Below are 16,694 nucleotides of genomic sequence, written 5' to 3' on the forward strand. Positions count from 1 at the left end.
CGTCGCCGTCGTCGTCGTCGTCGTCGCCGTCGTCGTCGTCGTCGTCGTCGTCCTACTCCCCCTCTGCTTTAACGCTGCTAGCTCGCCCGCCAAGCCCCAGCCCCGGCCCGTACTTCGAAAGCAGTGGCTGTCTCTCTCGCACCTACGGTCGTAGGCACGAAGCCGCGACGCTCGGCGCTCTGTCGGGCATTTCGCCGGAAACCGACGCCGCGCACGGATCTCAAGCGACTCCACCAGTAGTCTCTCTCCCGTCCGACCGAACGTTCCTGTACGTGTACGCACGCATATACACAGGCATACAGAGCCAGTCAGACAGTCAGCCATCGGCTACGGAGTGCTAGCGCCTGTACACACGCACACGTTCACACAGGGATCCAGTCGCGCGGCACAGACGAGAGCGGAGCGAAGCAGTTGACGGACGGCGACTCCCGAGAGAGAGGCTCGCGCACACGCTTACCAGTAGCAGAGCTCGAGACAAGCGACGATCGCGCGTCCAGCAGGCCTCCAGAGAGCCCGGACGAGCCACGAGGAGTACCAGCAGCGCGTTACCGACCCACCATCACCCCCTGCACCCTTCCATCAACTCGTACGTGCCACCCACGCACACGAGAGCGCGGCCACGCACATTCAATTCAAACCAACCACTCGCCCACACCACACGACACACACAGAACCGGCAGCATGAGTACCAAGGAGAATAGCGAGGTCGCCGTGGAGAAGGTGACGGAAAACGACAAGCCCATCTCGGACGCCAAGTGCGAGCTCAAGGGCATCAAGAGGGCGGCCGAGGTGAGTAGTCCTACTTGCTTATTTTTACGTCCTTCGAGAGTTCGATACTTTTCGTCCCTCTTATGCTCGTGTCGTATTTACGGTACGGGAAGACGACTCCCCGTAAGGTGGAACTGATGAAGGATGGATGAACAGACAGACACAGAGAGAGAGAGAGAGAGAGAGAGAGAGAGTGAGTGAGTGAGTGAGTGAGTGAGTGCGTTAGTGCGTGAGTGAGCGAAAGCGAGTGAGTGAGAGAGAGAGAGAGAGAGAGAGAGAGAGATTGTGAACGAACGAGTGAGTGAGATCCCGCGCGCGTTAAAGCGAACGAGCGGGTGAACGAGTAAGCACGAGAACACGAGAGCACGAGAGCACGAGAGCAAGATAGAGAGAGGGAGATAAAAAAGAGCGTGCGCGTGACGCCGCGATTCATCCGCAGGCAGCCGTCGTCGGGTTGCGCTCCTCCTCGAGAACGAGGTGCTGCTACTACACGCCGGCCGGCATCCCGGCGCCGCAGCGGTATGCGTGCGCGCGTGATTCTCGACTCCATTTTCTTTTTCGCGCTGCTCGACCGCTGTCGTAGGTTTTTCGCGCCCTTCCTTTTGCGCTCTCTCTCTCTCTCTCTCTCTCTCTCTCTCTCTCCATTCTTCATACTCGATCACGATTTCGATCTTGCTTTGCTGCCGAGTGTTTCAAGCCTTATCCAGGTTGCCGGACGCCCGCGGTGGCGATTGCGACGCCGTGCTTCTCGACCTTTCCATCGGGAGAGCGAGCGAGAGGGTTGATCGTCTCGGAGGCGAAAAAATGGCGCGCCGAGCGCCATGAGGCCGCGCGAATCGACGCGAGAGAGACGGAGGAGTACGAGCGCGAAAACTCAAAGTCGGCCTACGGCGTGCGTGGCTCGGCACGGCTACGCTTCCGGCCGATCTCCGGGTACGTTCTTCGCACGCCGGTTAGACGCTTGGGACGCGTGGCCTTGGTGCGCACGTAACGGCGGCTCGCATATCAGGAAGTGAGCGTCGTTGCGCGCCGCTACACGCCACTCTGCCATCATCGCCATGTGCTCCTTTCTTTCTTTTCCTCGGCTCCGCGACCGTCTGCTGCTCTAATTCGTATTTATGGCTCTTATCGCGTCTCCTTCAGGCCCAATTTGTCCCAATTGTCATTCGACTGGATAATTCCCGGGCGCAATTTAGCCGTGTCCCGATCATTGATTTTTCTCGCGTGAACGCCGCTTGCCTTGCCCCAACGTGCTTCGAAAGCGCGCGCGTTGGTAGAATCCAAGGGACGCCGCCATTTTTATCTATCGCTGTCAGTGTGTGCTGCGAGAGGGAGAGGGCATGCGTGTATTTGTTTTTATGCGTGCGTGAGCGCCCGCGAGAGATGAATTCGAATCGTCGGGTCGCGAGGAGGATGAGGTGAGGTCCTCGTCGACGGGAGGGCAAACGTGGTGATAAGCCGTGTCACGTCGGTGGGCGGCAGACATTCGTAACGGGGAGAGAGCATGTAATCCCGCGTATTTTCACCCCGTGTTGTTACCAAGTTTATTTTACGTGTGTGTGTGTGTGTCGTGGGTGGGTTGTTATGTCGAGGGGCATGCGTCCACCCGTCCGTCCGAGCGTGCGTACGTGCGCACGCACGCATGTTCGTACGTACGTACGTAAGGGCACGAGGCCGTGTTGCTGCTCCATTATGGCCGACTATGCCGCGCGAAAGTAACGCCGCGTCTCTTCGCGCGTTCTTTCTTCCATTCATCCTATTATGCATTTCACGATTGTGTCTCGCCTTGCCCCGTCGTTCGATCGCTTATTTGTATCTTCGAGAGTGTTTTCTCATCCATGTTCGACTATTATTGCTCGATAATTTTACGAGCGCGAGGACATGCGCTTGCGAGCGAAAGCGGCAGACGGGGGCAGCAGCTACGATGATAATTGGACATTGATTTGTGAATTATTGTTGTGTTAAGTAGTAGCGGACGTCGTGTAAGGAATCAGATTCATGTAGCATATATACAGCAAGAAGAGAGCGCCACTGATATCAAACTTCCTCCTCACATAATAATTGTTTACGAAACACGCCGACGCGTTGTTTCTTTATCTCTCTCTCTCTCTCTCTCTCTCTCTCTCTCTCTCTCTCTTGCTCGCTCGCTCCCTCGCTCCCTCGTTCGTGGACGCCATGAGCTATTGCATGATGTGTGCGTGTCTCTCTGTCTTTCTCCCTTTCATTCGCCACATGCGGTTCCGTTCTATATACAGCTATATAACTGCTGCCATCGTCGCCGCTGCTGTAGCTCTCTATAGTGCTACTACATCACCATCCCACCACCACCACCATCACCACCATCATCATCGCAATCGTCATCGTCATCTCACCGCCACCTTTCCACCAACGCCAATGCTATTATAAAACTACTCTACTAGTGTGCTTCTTGTTTGTACTGTACTACCTAAGCTATTACTGTTGCTATTGCAGCTACGCTATACTACTACTATTCGTCCTTCTTGTCTCGTAGATAAAAATACGTAAAAATATTTCTGAAAATATTCTAGCAGTTTTTCTCCTTTGCGTCTTGTCCTCCGCTCTTGTTGTCTATTTCTTTCTTTCTCACCCGATTACCGTTCTCTGACGAGCAACGTATTTATTAAGAGAGATTGGTCATTCGACTAGGCAATGCAAAAATGACGTCTTATCATGAACGTTATTTAATGGATTGACGGTATTGTGACCGAGCGATTTACGAAGCACGTGAACGTCAGTATTTAATGCGCACGAATAAGATTTTATTTGTAAACTCGTATGAAAATACTAATTTTGCCGTTTATATCTCTTTTTGATAGCACACTTCCATAAATGTACATTAAATCGTAGATTTTCAACGACCGGCTGTTGTATTTATATCCGATTGCTTAGCCGCGTAGTAGTAATCTTATCTATGTGGATGAAAGGCAAACGTTACATACAATTCATAAGCATTGGGTCTACGGTAATTTTCATATTTCTGATAATGTTATGTAATAAATACTCGATACTCGTCGCTCGTATTAATTACTTTAATTACACCAATTTTTGTCACTCCCTTTCAGTTTTTATCATTTTTTTTTCCATTTCATTTTCATGCCTATAGACAGACTCGTCTCGATACACCCGTCCCACGGTAATGTATCATCACTACGAGAAGAAGCCTCACGGCATTGTGGAGGTGAAAATAGATATATACGACAGAGAGGCAGACATACGGACAGACGGGCTCACTGACTGACTGAAGGAGGGAGGGAGACAGATGTATAGATACATAGATAGAATTATAGAGGGAGGGCGAGTGAGAGAGTGAGAGAGGGGGGGGGGTAGAAATAGATAGCCGGCGTAGCAGCGCAGGCTTTTCCCTCCGAAATCTGCCGGTCGATGCGTGTTTGTGCGTCTTTCATTCTCCATCCCTCTCTGCCTCTCGCTTTCTTTCACTCGCTCTACCATTGCTGGCCGACTCTCTTCGCGCTGCCGTTTCCCCAAAGAAAGAGAGCAGCGTCAATGGATAGAAGCGCGTGCGCGCCGTCGCGTTCTTGCTCTGCTTCGACACGCGCGTCACGTGGAAGCCGAAGAGGAGTTACATAGTCGATCACGACTCCTATTCTCAACGAATCTGGTTCGCAAACGTTTTCCCTCCTTCGTAATCCATACGCGGGCATTTATTTACTTGGCCGAGTCGAAACGCTTATTTAACTAATTTATACGGCGCACGAGCGTATAAATTACGAGCGTAAAAATGTACATGTTGGGTGGCAGTTGGATAATTATGCCCGACTTGGGGCTTCTACGTACACACGACGATACAACCCTTTGCGTATTAAATAATCCATGTAAAATTTCTTTTCAGTTGTACATCTCAAGCTTTAACGTTCACGCTCCCCCCCCCCCCCTATGTTGTAACGCATGTAAGTGGTTTCACTATACGCGAGTAACAGACTCGATCTCTCTCTCTCTATCATTCCTCGTGTGTCTCGCCTTCTCGTAAAATCATGGCGTTACTCTTCATAATGAAGTATTTCTATATTTTGTTTCTCCCTATTTACGAATATCCACATATCTTACATCTTTTAATGCGCATAATCATTTCACAGCGTTGGCTGTGAATACTTATTACAAGATAAAGACTGACCTCAACAACTTTTACTTTTTATTTCTATTCTCTTTTTCCCCAAAAATAATCATTTGTTGTATTGAGCGAGCGGCTACTCGTGGATGATGACGACGAACGCCCAGCGTCGCGATTATCGAATTGGGCCAGTTTCGTAACGATATCGGATAATCGCGTATGATTAACGGGGAAAGTGAGGAGGCTGAGCGCTTTCAGCCCCCTCGACGACAATCGATCAAAGGTAGATCCTAATCGAAGGCGACGGCGCTCTTTATCAAAGGAGTACTCGAACGGAGAAAGCGTGTGAGATAAATATGGCGGTAAAAATATTATCTCATGGCGTGCTTCCTATTGTTCCGTACGTCGGAAAAGGACGTAGGCTCGGTGACGTTGATTTCGTGTTTGTCTTAGAGCTGCTGGTTAATGTGGCGAGGACGCGAGGGGTGTCGGGTAAGAGTCGAGTCGAGTCAAAAAGTCAGTTGCGAGCGAGAGCGCAAGTCCTCCGCGCCGGTTACGCGATATTTGTGGAAACGGCCATGTTTTCGTTGCGAGTCGGCGCGGCTGTGGGAGAACGGCTACGTGCGCGCGCCGCATCGCCACCTTCGCGCTCCTGCAGCGACGAAGGCGGGAAGCGCTCGCCGATGATGGCTTTCCGCCGATTGCGGGAGGATATACGGATCGAAGTGCGCGCTGTGTCGCTCTGTCCCTCTGGCCTCGATCGCGACCTCCTGGCAATCGATGTCTAATTGCGCCCCTGCTCTCTCTCTCTCTCTCTCTCTATCTCTATCCGACAGTCCTACCTCGCTCCGCCCCACCGACCCTGCTCCGTCATATCCGACGCCTCGTTTCGTTTCCCTTTGCGCTGCCGCCGCCACCGCTGCCTGTCGCACGGTATTAAAGGTAAGCGCGTGTACGCGATCGCGCGCACGTTTTTCCTTCATCGGCCTCCTCTCGCTTTCGGGGCGATCGATGGCGCTCCACCGCCGGCTTGGAAAGAAAAATGAGCACGATTGCGGCGGTGGTCGGGCGCTGAAGCGATATATATATATATATATATATATATATATATATATATATATATATAGAGAGAGAGAGAGAGAGAGAGAGATAGATAGATAGATAGATAGATAGATAGATAGATAGATAGATAGATAGATAGATAGATAGTGAGATAGTGAGATGGATATTCTCGTAACACACGAGGCGTTGCATTGCGCTCCGTTCGTCTCTTTCCTCCTTTTCCCGACAATTTGGTTGGAAGAGGAGCAACGACGTTCGCATAACCGATCGCGCTCTTACCGATTCCGATATACACCGCCAAATCTCGGAATTACGATTATGTACATTACGAATGTTCGAGAGAGAGAGTATGTGAGCGAGTATAAGTGGATTGTAAGTTGGCAGTAGAGAAACAGTAAGGGGAGATTAAAGTTTTGTAGGTTATCTCAGTCGGTGTTATGGACTTGATTATTGGCAGTGGCTCCTTTCGGCTAGTTTCTCGCGCGAGGAATACCCGCGCAAATGGAAAATATGTGGGCGCCGCGCCGAGCAGAGGCCAAGAGCCGCCGTCGCGTCGTCAAGCGGCGACGCCACTGTCGCCCCTTCGTCATCCTTTCTCTCTCTCTCTCTCTCTCTCTCTCTCTCTCTCTATCGCTTGCTCACTCGCAAACGTTTGCGCCGCCACCGCCGTGAGTGGGGCCCGGAGCCTTCGCGAAGTAAAGGAGTGCAAGGAACGCGAGAACGTCGTGCGCCCTAAAACACCGTAGCTCGAAGAGAATGCGTTATCAACAGTGTAAATTTTGTAACGTTCGCTCGACCGGATAGTTGCATAAATTGATGGGCTCGTATGGATGAAACATTCCTAATGAATTTTTAAGTTTATTGTCCCTATCCCCCCCCAAAGCCGATGGGCTCAGGTAGTAGTTAGCGTTCTCCTTTCGAGATTATTTTTTCCTTTATGGATTATTTTTCCTCGAGTACTAACGAGTAATGCAATAAGATGTGGAACGTAAATTCATTTTAAGGATTGGATTTACGTGCGATTGCAATACAAGAGTCTTTGTTATTAAAGCAATTGTTTAATTTGACCGAATATATGATTGGGGGTGTGTATGCTGTTAATCGGGGTGAGGATATCTCGAGAGAACCTTGGTTAGAGGTAAATTTAGTCGACTCGATAAATACTTTAAAGCAAGCCGATTTGACAATTGTCCATAATAAATATTTAGCTGGCAATCTTTAATGTTTTCCTATACTCATTTCCAATGGGTTTTTGGCATTCGTTTTATTTTATTGAATCGATCTTTCTCTTGCATTGAACGAAACTCAGCCGGCGATTATTCTTTCCTTCTTTTACCGTGTGCCCTCCTTTTCGTTCTCTCTCTCTCTCTCTCTCTCTCTCTCTCTCTCTCTCTCTCTCTCTCTCTCTCTGTCTCTCTCCTATAGTGGTGAAAGAGCAAAACCAAATCTCGTCGTCTAAAAATATGAGCAATTTTAACCGACATTTATAATATCTTTATATAAGTTTTTAAGTTTTATAGTGAGTTTGGGATTTAATAAGTACGGCTTATTAACCTGTGAAGCAGTTCCGTCATTTGCCAATTCCCTAAAGAGAGAGAGAGAGAGAGAGAGAGAGAGAGAGATAGAGAGATAGACATAAATTAGTATTTATTAATTTCGGTGGCTTTAATAATCCTTTAAATGTCTGTCGGGTGAGCCTGAAAATTATTGAATAATCGAAATTAAAATACCTGTCGTCTCTCTAATCATACGGTTTCGCATTAGCACAAAATAAAAATTATTTTTAATTCTCTACAATTTGTTTGGTTATGACCATTCGATTTACGTAACAATAGCATGATGTATTCTATAAAAATAAAATATGAAAGCTTACATTGATACATTTTTACATCTCATTCGCTCTCTCAGCGAACGTATTCTCAAAGCAATTTATAATTAAATTATCAAAGATTACAGTTTTTATCTTTTGCCGTGGTGATAAATGTTTCATCTTTACCTTACAACGCACACACGCACTCTCTTCTTAAATATTCTTATTTTTCATCGTGAATTTACTGCTTAGTGGCTGACATAAGCGACGATTTCTCGAATCTCAATAAATTTAGATTTTTCTTTAAAATGTATTACATACTGACGCAGATTGATTGCCAATTGCGATATTTTACAGAGTTGTATCCCGAGAGCTTTGTTTGCTTGTAATTCTATTCTTTTTATTTTAAATGTCATTACGTCGAGTCGGCTTTTTTACGCAACTGAATTAACTTTGGATACGATCGAACTCCTAAATTAGCTATATATTCATTCGACTCCCTTTCTTCTCTCTTTTCTCTTATTTCATGGTTCGAGCATCGAGAAGTTATGTTGAGCAATTGTTATAGTAAGTGCGCTTACAGTAAGAATTACCGTGACAAATGTTTATGAATACTTTTGAATTGCACGATAATGCGAAATGACGTTGTTTTTAATTGAAATTTTTAACTCATCGTCCGACGTGAGAATTGAGCGCACGCACAAGGCCCGTCATAACCTCGATTACTAACTCACTGCTTAACTCCTCCCTCCACCTACTTCATTCGCGGCTTCGCGCCCTTTATATTATACTCTTTCTCGGCACAACTTCCCTTCGGGAACTACTCTTCTATGCTCATGGCCTGCCTCTCCCACCGCCCCTCCGCCTGCCTATCTCTATTTCTATCAGTCTGCTGCTCGCTCGTCCTCGTCACCCCTCTTTCTTTTCATGCAAGTTCCTCTCCGATATTGTCAGCGACAAAGGTGAATACGGACGCACACGCACTCAAACAACACAACAACAACAACAACAACAACAACTTGAACTGCAGTGAACTTTTGTACAGTTCGTATCGAATGGAAAAGCCAGTTAGATTTTTACTATCCGTACATATATACCCCCCCCTCCCAACCCCAACCCTTCCTGTCACCGCGGTACGTTCGTCACGATCTTGGGTTCGCGCGTCGGTTTCTCTACCCTCGAGACCTTTCAAGAGCTCGGGGGCTCCACCTCCACCTCCTCCTCCTCCTCCTCCTCCTTCCTCACCACTTAGATTCGAAGCCCCCCAGCTGAACTCGTTCGCGCGCTCCTCTGTCAATTTTACATCCCCGCACGGCGCGACAATCGAATAATTTCCGATTATCGAGCCTAGATCGAGCGAATTTCGGCGAAAGGATATTTCGCTGTCAGCTAGCCGACGACACAAAGCCAAAATTGCCCTCCCGTAATAATAAAGTGCCCTGACGCGTGACACATGTCATCCTCTATCATCGCTGTTATTGTGTCCTCGTTACAACAGCGAGCCACCGTCGCGCTACGTCATGAAACAACTCTTAACGCCGCGGTCATACAGGAAAATTGATGATTCTCATCATTCCTTAAGATAATATTATGAATACGTCTTGTCGGCGACATTGCGCAAGAGCGTACCATGGATTAAATTTTAATGCGTATCACCCACCATCGCCATATGACACAAAGCTGAACACGCTGCTTTACTTCAATCTCGCCGCGCTCTTCCAAGCCCGAGCCATTTGCCAATTTCCACACGGACACTCGCCAATTACGAGAGTGTGCGTCGCATGCTTTTGTAAGTCGGGCGCGCGCCCCGTATCGTTCAGAAGCTGGGCGAACTCGCCCCGGAACAAAAACCATGTTCGAATGAAACACCGAGGGAGCGTAACGAAAATTCGTCGTCAGTCACTGAAAAGAAGGAGAATAACCCATTCACCGGCGTGTGCGTGCGCGCCTGCTGTCGCTGCGCGCGCCCGCCTGCCTGCCTGCCTTTTAGTCCCTGCCCCACACGCGCTAAGCTAAACCCATCCAAGCCGACATCATCGGCCACCACCGCCGCCGCCGCCGCCGCCGCCGCCACTGCCACTCCTTTCTGTCCGTCCTCTTTTCTGCCGCTGCGCCTCCCTTTTTTGGCGCGCAGCTTGTCCTTGCCGGCTCAGACCGGTGCAGGATCCCCGATTCTCTGTCTCTATTGAAAGAAAGAAGAAGAGGGTAGCTTCCCCTCCATAATTCGTGGCGCTCGTGGCGGGAAGAGCACAGAGTCTTTCTCGCACGCGCGCTCATGCACACGCGCGCGTTCCTTAGGTTTCGCCCTTGATGCACACACCGATATATACATACATACGTTGCAGGACCTTCTGTTCGAGTCGTACGTTTCCCGTCTCGTCATTCCCTTCCCTTACGCTTCTTCTACTTTACTACCGGTTTCGCTTCTCTCACTTCCGGCTCTCTCGATCTTTAATATCCACCATGCGCAGTTCTGAGCGTAATTGTACTTTGCGATTGCGTACTTGCCAATTCCTTTTAAATATTTCACTCTCCCAACTTCACCGCACGTATTGGATAAAAAGCTAGGCCATTAATCTCTGCGCGCCACAATTATATACAGTATTGTGGGATGCCGACTTTCATTATTATTAAAGGAAGGATAAAAGTACGCGGACGTTGGCATGCCATACCCCCCCCCCCCCCTTCATTTCGACACAAAACAAAAAACAAACAAACTATAAATAAAATTAATTTATAGATTAAACGACACGCGTATTACACAAAGCACGTGTGGAACTGTCGGGAGTATAGAAAAATGAAAGGAAATTTTTTTTTTTTTTTAATTTTTTTTCCTCATAATACCCCGTTTTTAAATGAGAACCAAGTGGCATTCGCAAAACAGAAATTTGCGAATTAAATGAAAGATCATAGCTCGAGCTACCGAAAGTACGTAATCAATATCGTTGTACGCTTTTTCGGTAGTGTAAAACAAAGACGATCTCGCGATATATATTTTGCAATGGAAATTCACTTGGTATTCTCTGTGCTATGTTTTGTACTCGTTAATTTTTAAATTACATTAATAAACATTTACATGGTTAATAAATACATATCAATGATTTATTTTTAGGATAAGAATGACGAACCTAAGAAACAAAAGAAGGAGGAGAATGGCGATGGTGAAATAGAGGAAGACGATGTCGATGACGAAGTGGAAGCCGACGAGGAAGAGGTGGAAGATATCGATGGAGAAGACGATGAAGACGAGGACGATATTCCAGAACCCGACGACGAACTGGACGATGGTGAAGGTGTGTGGCGCATATTAACGAATTTATCGAAACTAATGTGCAGACAGACGGACCGACGATTGAGATTAAATTTATCTAAATGACAGCAGTTATAATTTTAGTCTTTGAGATTTTGCTTTTATCACGTAGTAAGCTCGCTCTCGTCCACATAAATTATTATATTCGTTAACAACGGTTCGTTAAGTTTAAATTCATCCGATGCGCTTTGACGGCTTATTAGCATTTATTTTAAAATAAACAGCGATCAACGTCAATGTTAACTTACGTAACAACATTACCGAACATTACCAGTTCAATAGTATCTATAAATATTAAAAAGTGTATCTATTCTCAATATTTAAACTATTAATATTTGTCATTTTCAGATGACGAGGAGGATGACGCGGAGGCTGAGGCCGAAGCCGAAGCAGAAGCAGAAGCTGAAATGGATGATGACGAGGACGACGTATAATGAAGGAATGGAGAGCCGCGTGTAAGTAAGAAGGGAGGTGGAGGAGCCCGATGGTGTGCCCGCAACCATGTCGTCGTCGTCGTCGTCGTCGTCGTCGTCGTCGTCGTCGTCGTCGTCGTCGTCGTCGGCAGTCCTCTCGTACGAACCACTTTTGAGTGATTTGGTAGCATAGCAGCAGCATTGTTGACGACACCTGTCGGATGAATCCTCCCGATCTCTACAACCTAACAGCATAAACAGAAACGTCGTTGACTCCTCGCCGGAGTTGCATTGGGCCGATACATTATTTTTATCCCCTCTTTCCTTCCTCACACTCATGCAAATACCAGAGAACCAACAGCGAATCTTATTAGAAATCCTGACACCCGTGTAGTACCTCCAGTTGATTCTTAATTGTTCCCCGTCGGTCTCGGCGCCCTCGCAATTCTGGCCTCCTAGCCTTTACCAAATACTTGCTAGGTTGTTTGACGGATAAAGAAAAAGCTATAAGTTCGCCCCATATCTCCGTAAGATACAAAAGATAATGGATAATTATGTTAAGGCCCTTCAGGTCGCTCTTTACATTTATTTTTAAGTCTATTTGTAATTTTTTTTTCTCCTTTTTGGACGACTCCTACGTTCGTGGATGTTTATAATTTTTTTATTATTCAATTTTTTTTTTCTTCATTTTTTTTTTTTTTACAAACGACAAGCAGCAACATCAGCGATTAAGTAAAAAAAAAAAATATATATATATATATACATAAGAAAAAAAAATGTTAAGCAAACAGCAATGCATATTTACCTTCTGTATGGCTATCTTTCACACATAACATGTATGTGCATTTACGTGCTGAACTTTACGTTTGTACTTTTTCCTACGATAATCATTATTTTTTTTTTTTTTTTTTTTTTTTTTTTTTAAATTTCTTTTTTTCAAATTTCCGTTTACGGCGGTTCTGTCGTTTTCTTTTTGTCCAAGCCAACTTGTCGAACGTAACTTGAATAAAATCTGGTATTTGCCGTCATCTGGCTTTTCATCGCGGGACAGTTTTATAACGAAAACTTATTTAAGATGTAAGGAAAAAGCTCTATTGTATTTAAATAGTGTAAAATGGACATTTGTGGGTGATGATTTTTTTTTTTACATTTGAAAATCAATTTTGCGTTTGTAGTTCAACGAATGTCTCTCACCTAGTGCGCGCGTGACTGAGTTTTTCTTTTTTTTTTCTAAAAAAAATCGTTCTTATCTTCTCTTTCTGTTTATTGTCAATTGTCGTTTAGCCGGCAAAATGGTATGTGTAATTAAACGATTGAAAAAAAAAGAAAATACACGAGAGAGCTGACACACGCGCGATAAGCAAATAAATTCGATGATGAAGATGGTGAAATGCCAGCAGACAGGAAACCACAAGGTGCATGCGGACAACACTGCGAGAAAACATAAAGTTAATGATAATAGAGTAAAATAAAAATAAATGTACATCAAATCAACCAAGAACATGTGTAGCGAATTCTGGTACTTCTGAAGTAGTGCTCGCCTGTCTGTTGACCACCATTTGAATGTTTTAAATGCGACGCTCGCGGCGGGTAGTGTGGATGAGTAATGTATGACTTTAACATTGCATAATAATTATACATAGCATGTATAAAGTTATGAAATAAGGAACAATTTTATTATTAACGCTAATATTGTAAACGTAATGCGGAGAGGTTGTTATACACACTTTTAGACATTCGGGCATATTTCAGAATCGGGGAAGATTGATGATAATGCGTTGGCGAATTCAACAAATGGACACGAAAACTAACGATGCAATTTATGCAAAAGTATGAATACTGTATTTTGACGTGAGAGATAAGCGCAAACACGATCAAACACTCCGCACGATGAATTTACCTTGTTTTTCTTTTTTTATTGTTCGAGACTAAAAAATAATGATTTTTTTTCGACACATATATTTACTTGTTAATTGTAATTGTAATACCCATCCATCAGTAAACGAGAGAGACGATTTGAATGTTCTATTGTATATTTTTTGACGAACTGCAATGTATAAAAATATAACAGCGATGTTATGGACGTATGAAATTGTGTATTAAAATGAAATTTCACGAACACAATTATTAATGAGTGAAATATGGTAAAAAAAGAAAATACAGATACAAAAAAAAAAAAGAAAAAAGAATAAATAAAAATAAAAAATACGCGACGAAGTTCGAAGATCCCACGAGAAATCTCCCTGTTTCGAGCGTAATTTTTCCAGTTGTAAGCGTATAAACACACATACACATGCGTACACAAACACACACGTACACATGCGTATGCGCGATCGAATTGTATACTTTTTATTTAAATGTGCGACAAATAAGAATATATAAAGCGTGCGCGACAATTTCAAATGAAAAAAAAAAAAAAAAAAAAAGAGCGATGCGAAGTCTTTTATTTTTATTTTTATTTTTGTTCTCTTTCGTTCTTTTTAAAATAATGAGCAGCGTGTTTGCGCGCCCCAGCACTTGACGAATTTTTATTTTATCGAGTAATCGTGAGTACGTCGCGCTTAGGAGCGCCCGATTGAATTTATATTTTTCTTCAATGTTAACGCTAATAAATCACGTAAACGCAAATTAATCGCGACTACATAGTTTTTTTTTTTTTTTTTAAATGACAGATAATGGGAATAAAGGAAGAGGAGGAGACAGAGAGAGTGAGTGAGTGAGTGAGCATTATTCGAGTGCCGCCGAGTGAATCGTCTCGATTAAACTTAAGCTTCCTTCGACGGCATGTCGAATTCATTGCGCATTACTTTTGAATTATATAGGAAAAGGGAGGAGAGAACGTAATAAATAAAGTGAGAGATTAAATCGCCGCGCTCCTATTAGCGACGAGCGTTATGAAAAAGCACATAATCGCGAGTGATGATAAGTTAAAAAGAAAATTCGTCCCTTCGTCGTTATATATTCTCCTTTTCGTATTACCTCCATTCGCTATTATTATTATTATTATTATTATTATTATTATAGGCGAACCAGTATATTAACTGTAATAGCAGATGCAGTTTACAAAATTAACCAGCTAATTTATATGAATCTGAAATACATGGAAGTGTAGTTAAACGTTTTTGTCAACAAAGGAAGAAAAGAGAAAAGAATATGCGAAAGCAGAAAAAGGGTGACGAGACATTGCGGTTACGATACCATTGTACCATAGCTGCATAATTAAATAAAAGTAACGATAATTCGAACGCGAGAGAATGTGTGTCCCACGTTTTAATGTACAAATATTTTCGAAGATGGTAGTTAAATAGACGAATCCATTCGTTCCCGTGAGTACATAAATAGCTATTGACTTTCTCTTTATTTTTCTTTCAATCTTTACTTGTCTAGTATTTAAAAGAAATTTCTATCAATTGTCCAATTATGCAAACATTGTTCTTCACGCATATAATTTTCATGCTTTTTTCTTTTTTTTTCCTATTCATTTGTAAATTTGCCATGATAATCCGAGGGAGAGAAATTTATTATTATTGATATATCTATAGTTTCATTGATACAAGAATCAGAACAAACAAACGAGACTGTCATTATAATTATGACCTCCCAAGTACGCTCATCATAGTATTCATGTATCAATAAAGCATTTGCCTGTTTACGTAATCGTAAACGGTAAATACCACAAACATTAAAGAAGATTATTTTAAATGTCGGCAAAAATATCTAAAAGATGTTAATTTGTATGAGATTAGAGAGTAGTAAGCCGAAGCCTGTCAAGATTTTATTTAATTAATTTCATTTGGTATACATTCCAAATTATTATTTAATCTTCTACCATTATACATGTAAATAATTTAATTAATTGCAGAATTTATATATATATATATATATATATATATATATATATATGAATCAATATTGAAATCTTTTTCAATCTATTTGCGAATACACGGCAGATAGATAACCAACAAGCATAATAAGAAAATATTGTTTTGTTTTCTTCATTCATTTTATTGGTTTACTAAGTAAAAGTTAGATTATAGAAAGAGAAGAAAATGTAATATTTTACATTACGATCGTGTTTAATCATTTGTATTTCTACATATTATAAGGTTTACAAAATACTTTAATGAAACGAATACATTTGTAATTAGTATCAATATATTATAATTGGGATATGTACATTCGGACATGTCGGGCATTATTTTAACTTATAAATAGTAATGTAGGAAAATATCAATTTAATTTGTAATATTGTAATATTGTTTAATTTCTAAATACGGGCTTCAACAATTTGGATTCTTCGCGTATTAATTATTACTTATAAGTAATAATTACTTTTTTTTTTTTTTTTTTTAATATCTATCAACAATGCAACTAAATCGCAATATTTTCAATTTTTTATTTCTCATGAATTTTATCGATTGAGCCAAATTGACACAAATTAAAAAAATTAACTAATCCCATTCACGCATAGTACTTGTACTTATAATAATACAGGTAAATTAACATTTGATTAATCATTAGGTAAATACATCGATCTAAACGTACATGAATACTTTTATGGGAAGTTTTTTATTTGTAAATAATATTTGGAATGTTTGTGAGGAGAAGTGAAATGAAAAGTACGATCAACTCACTACTGTTTTTATATTCACATATTTATATTCGGAGATCGTTGAGAAAAGTTAAATTCTATCTATAAAAGCTATATTTATACACAGTATGTATGTTTTATATTTCTACATAGTAATACATATTTCATAATGAAATCGTTTTGCAACATAAATTTAAAGTACTTAGAAATTTTTTTAATAAATATTTTCTATTTAGATGGCATAATAAGGTAGATATTTTTGAATTTGTATAATGTAAAGTTTAGCCTTTCATTTTGACATTACACGGTGTTTATTAGTATTATTATATAGTGAAAGAAGATTAGAAGAGAGAGAGAGAGAGAGAGAGAGAGATAAAGATAAAGATAATGTGTCAAATGAAGCCAAAGAAAAATTGAGCTAATTTAAATTCACTGTACATGGATATTATTACAATACAAACATTTTTTTTCCAATATTGTTTGAAAATTTTAAATAGTATTAAAATATAGCACTTAATATTTAAATAATTATCCGCTTGATTATAAAACACTGAACAAATAATATAAAGACAAAATAATTTCTGATATTGATAAGATATTAAAGAATCGACGTTTATGTCGTTCCCTTATATATAAAATTTACGTTTATT

The 16,694-nt window shown here is 42.4% G+C and overlaps 1 protein-coding gene across 1 annotated transcript; it reads left to right on the forward strand.

The window, feature by feature from the left end:
• The first annotated feature begins 623 nt into the window (after positions 1-623).
• LOC105361058 (acidic leucine-rich nuclear phosphoprotein 32 family member B) lies at positions 624-11,553 on the forward strand. Its single transcript, XM_011498144.1, has 3 exons — positions 624-789; positions 10,843-11,023; positions 11,389-11,553. Exons 1-3 carry the CDS (start codon positions 682-684, stop codon positions 11,472-11,474), a joined length of 375 nt encoding a protein of 124 aa, XP_011496446.1. The 5' UTR covers positions 624-681; the 3' UTR covers positions 11,475-11,553.
• Positions 11,554-16,694: the final 5,141 nt, after the last annotated feature.

The sequence above is a fragment of the Ceratosolen solmsi genome, unplaced genomic scaffold, assembly GCF_000503995.2.
Source record: "Ceratosolen solmsi marchali unplaced genomic scaffold, CerSol_1.0 scaffold14, whole genome shotgun sequence".
NCBI classification, from domain to species: domain Eukaryota; kingdom Metazoa; phylum Arthropoda; class Insecta; order Hymenoptera; family Agaonidae; genus Ceratosolen; species Ceratosolen solmsi.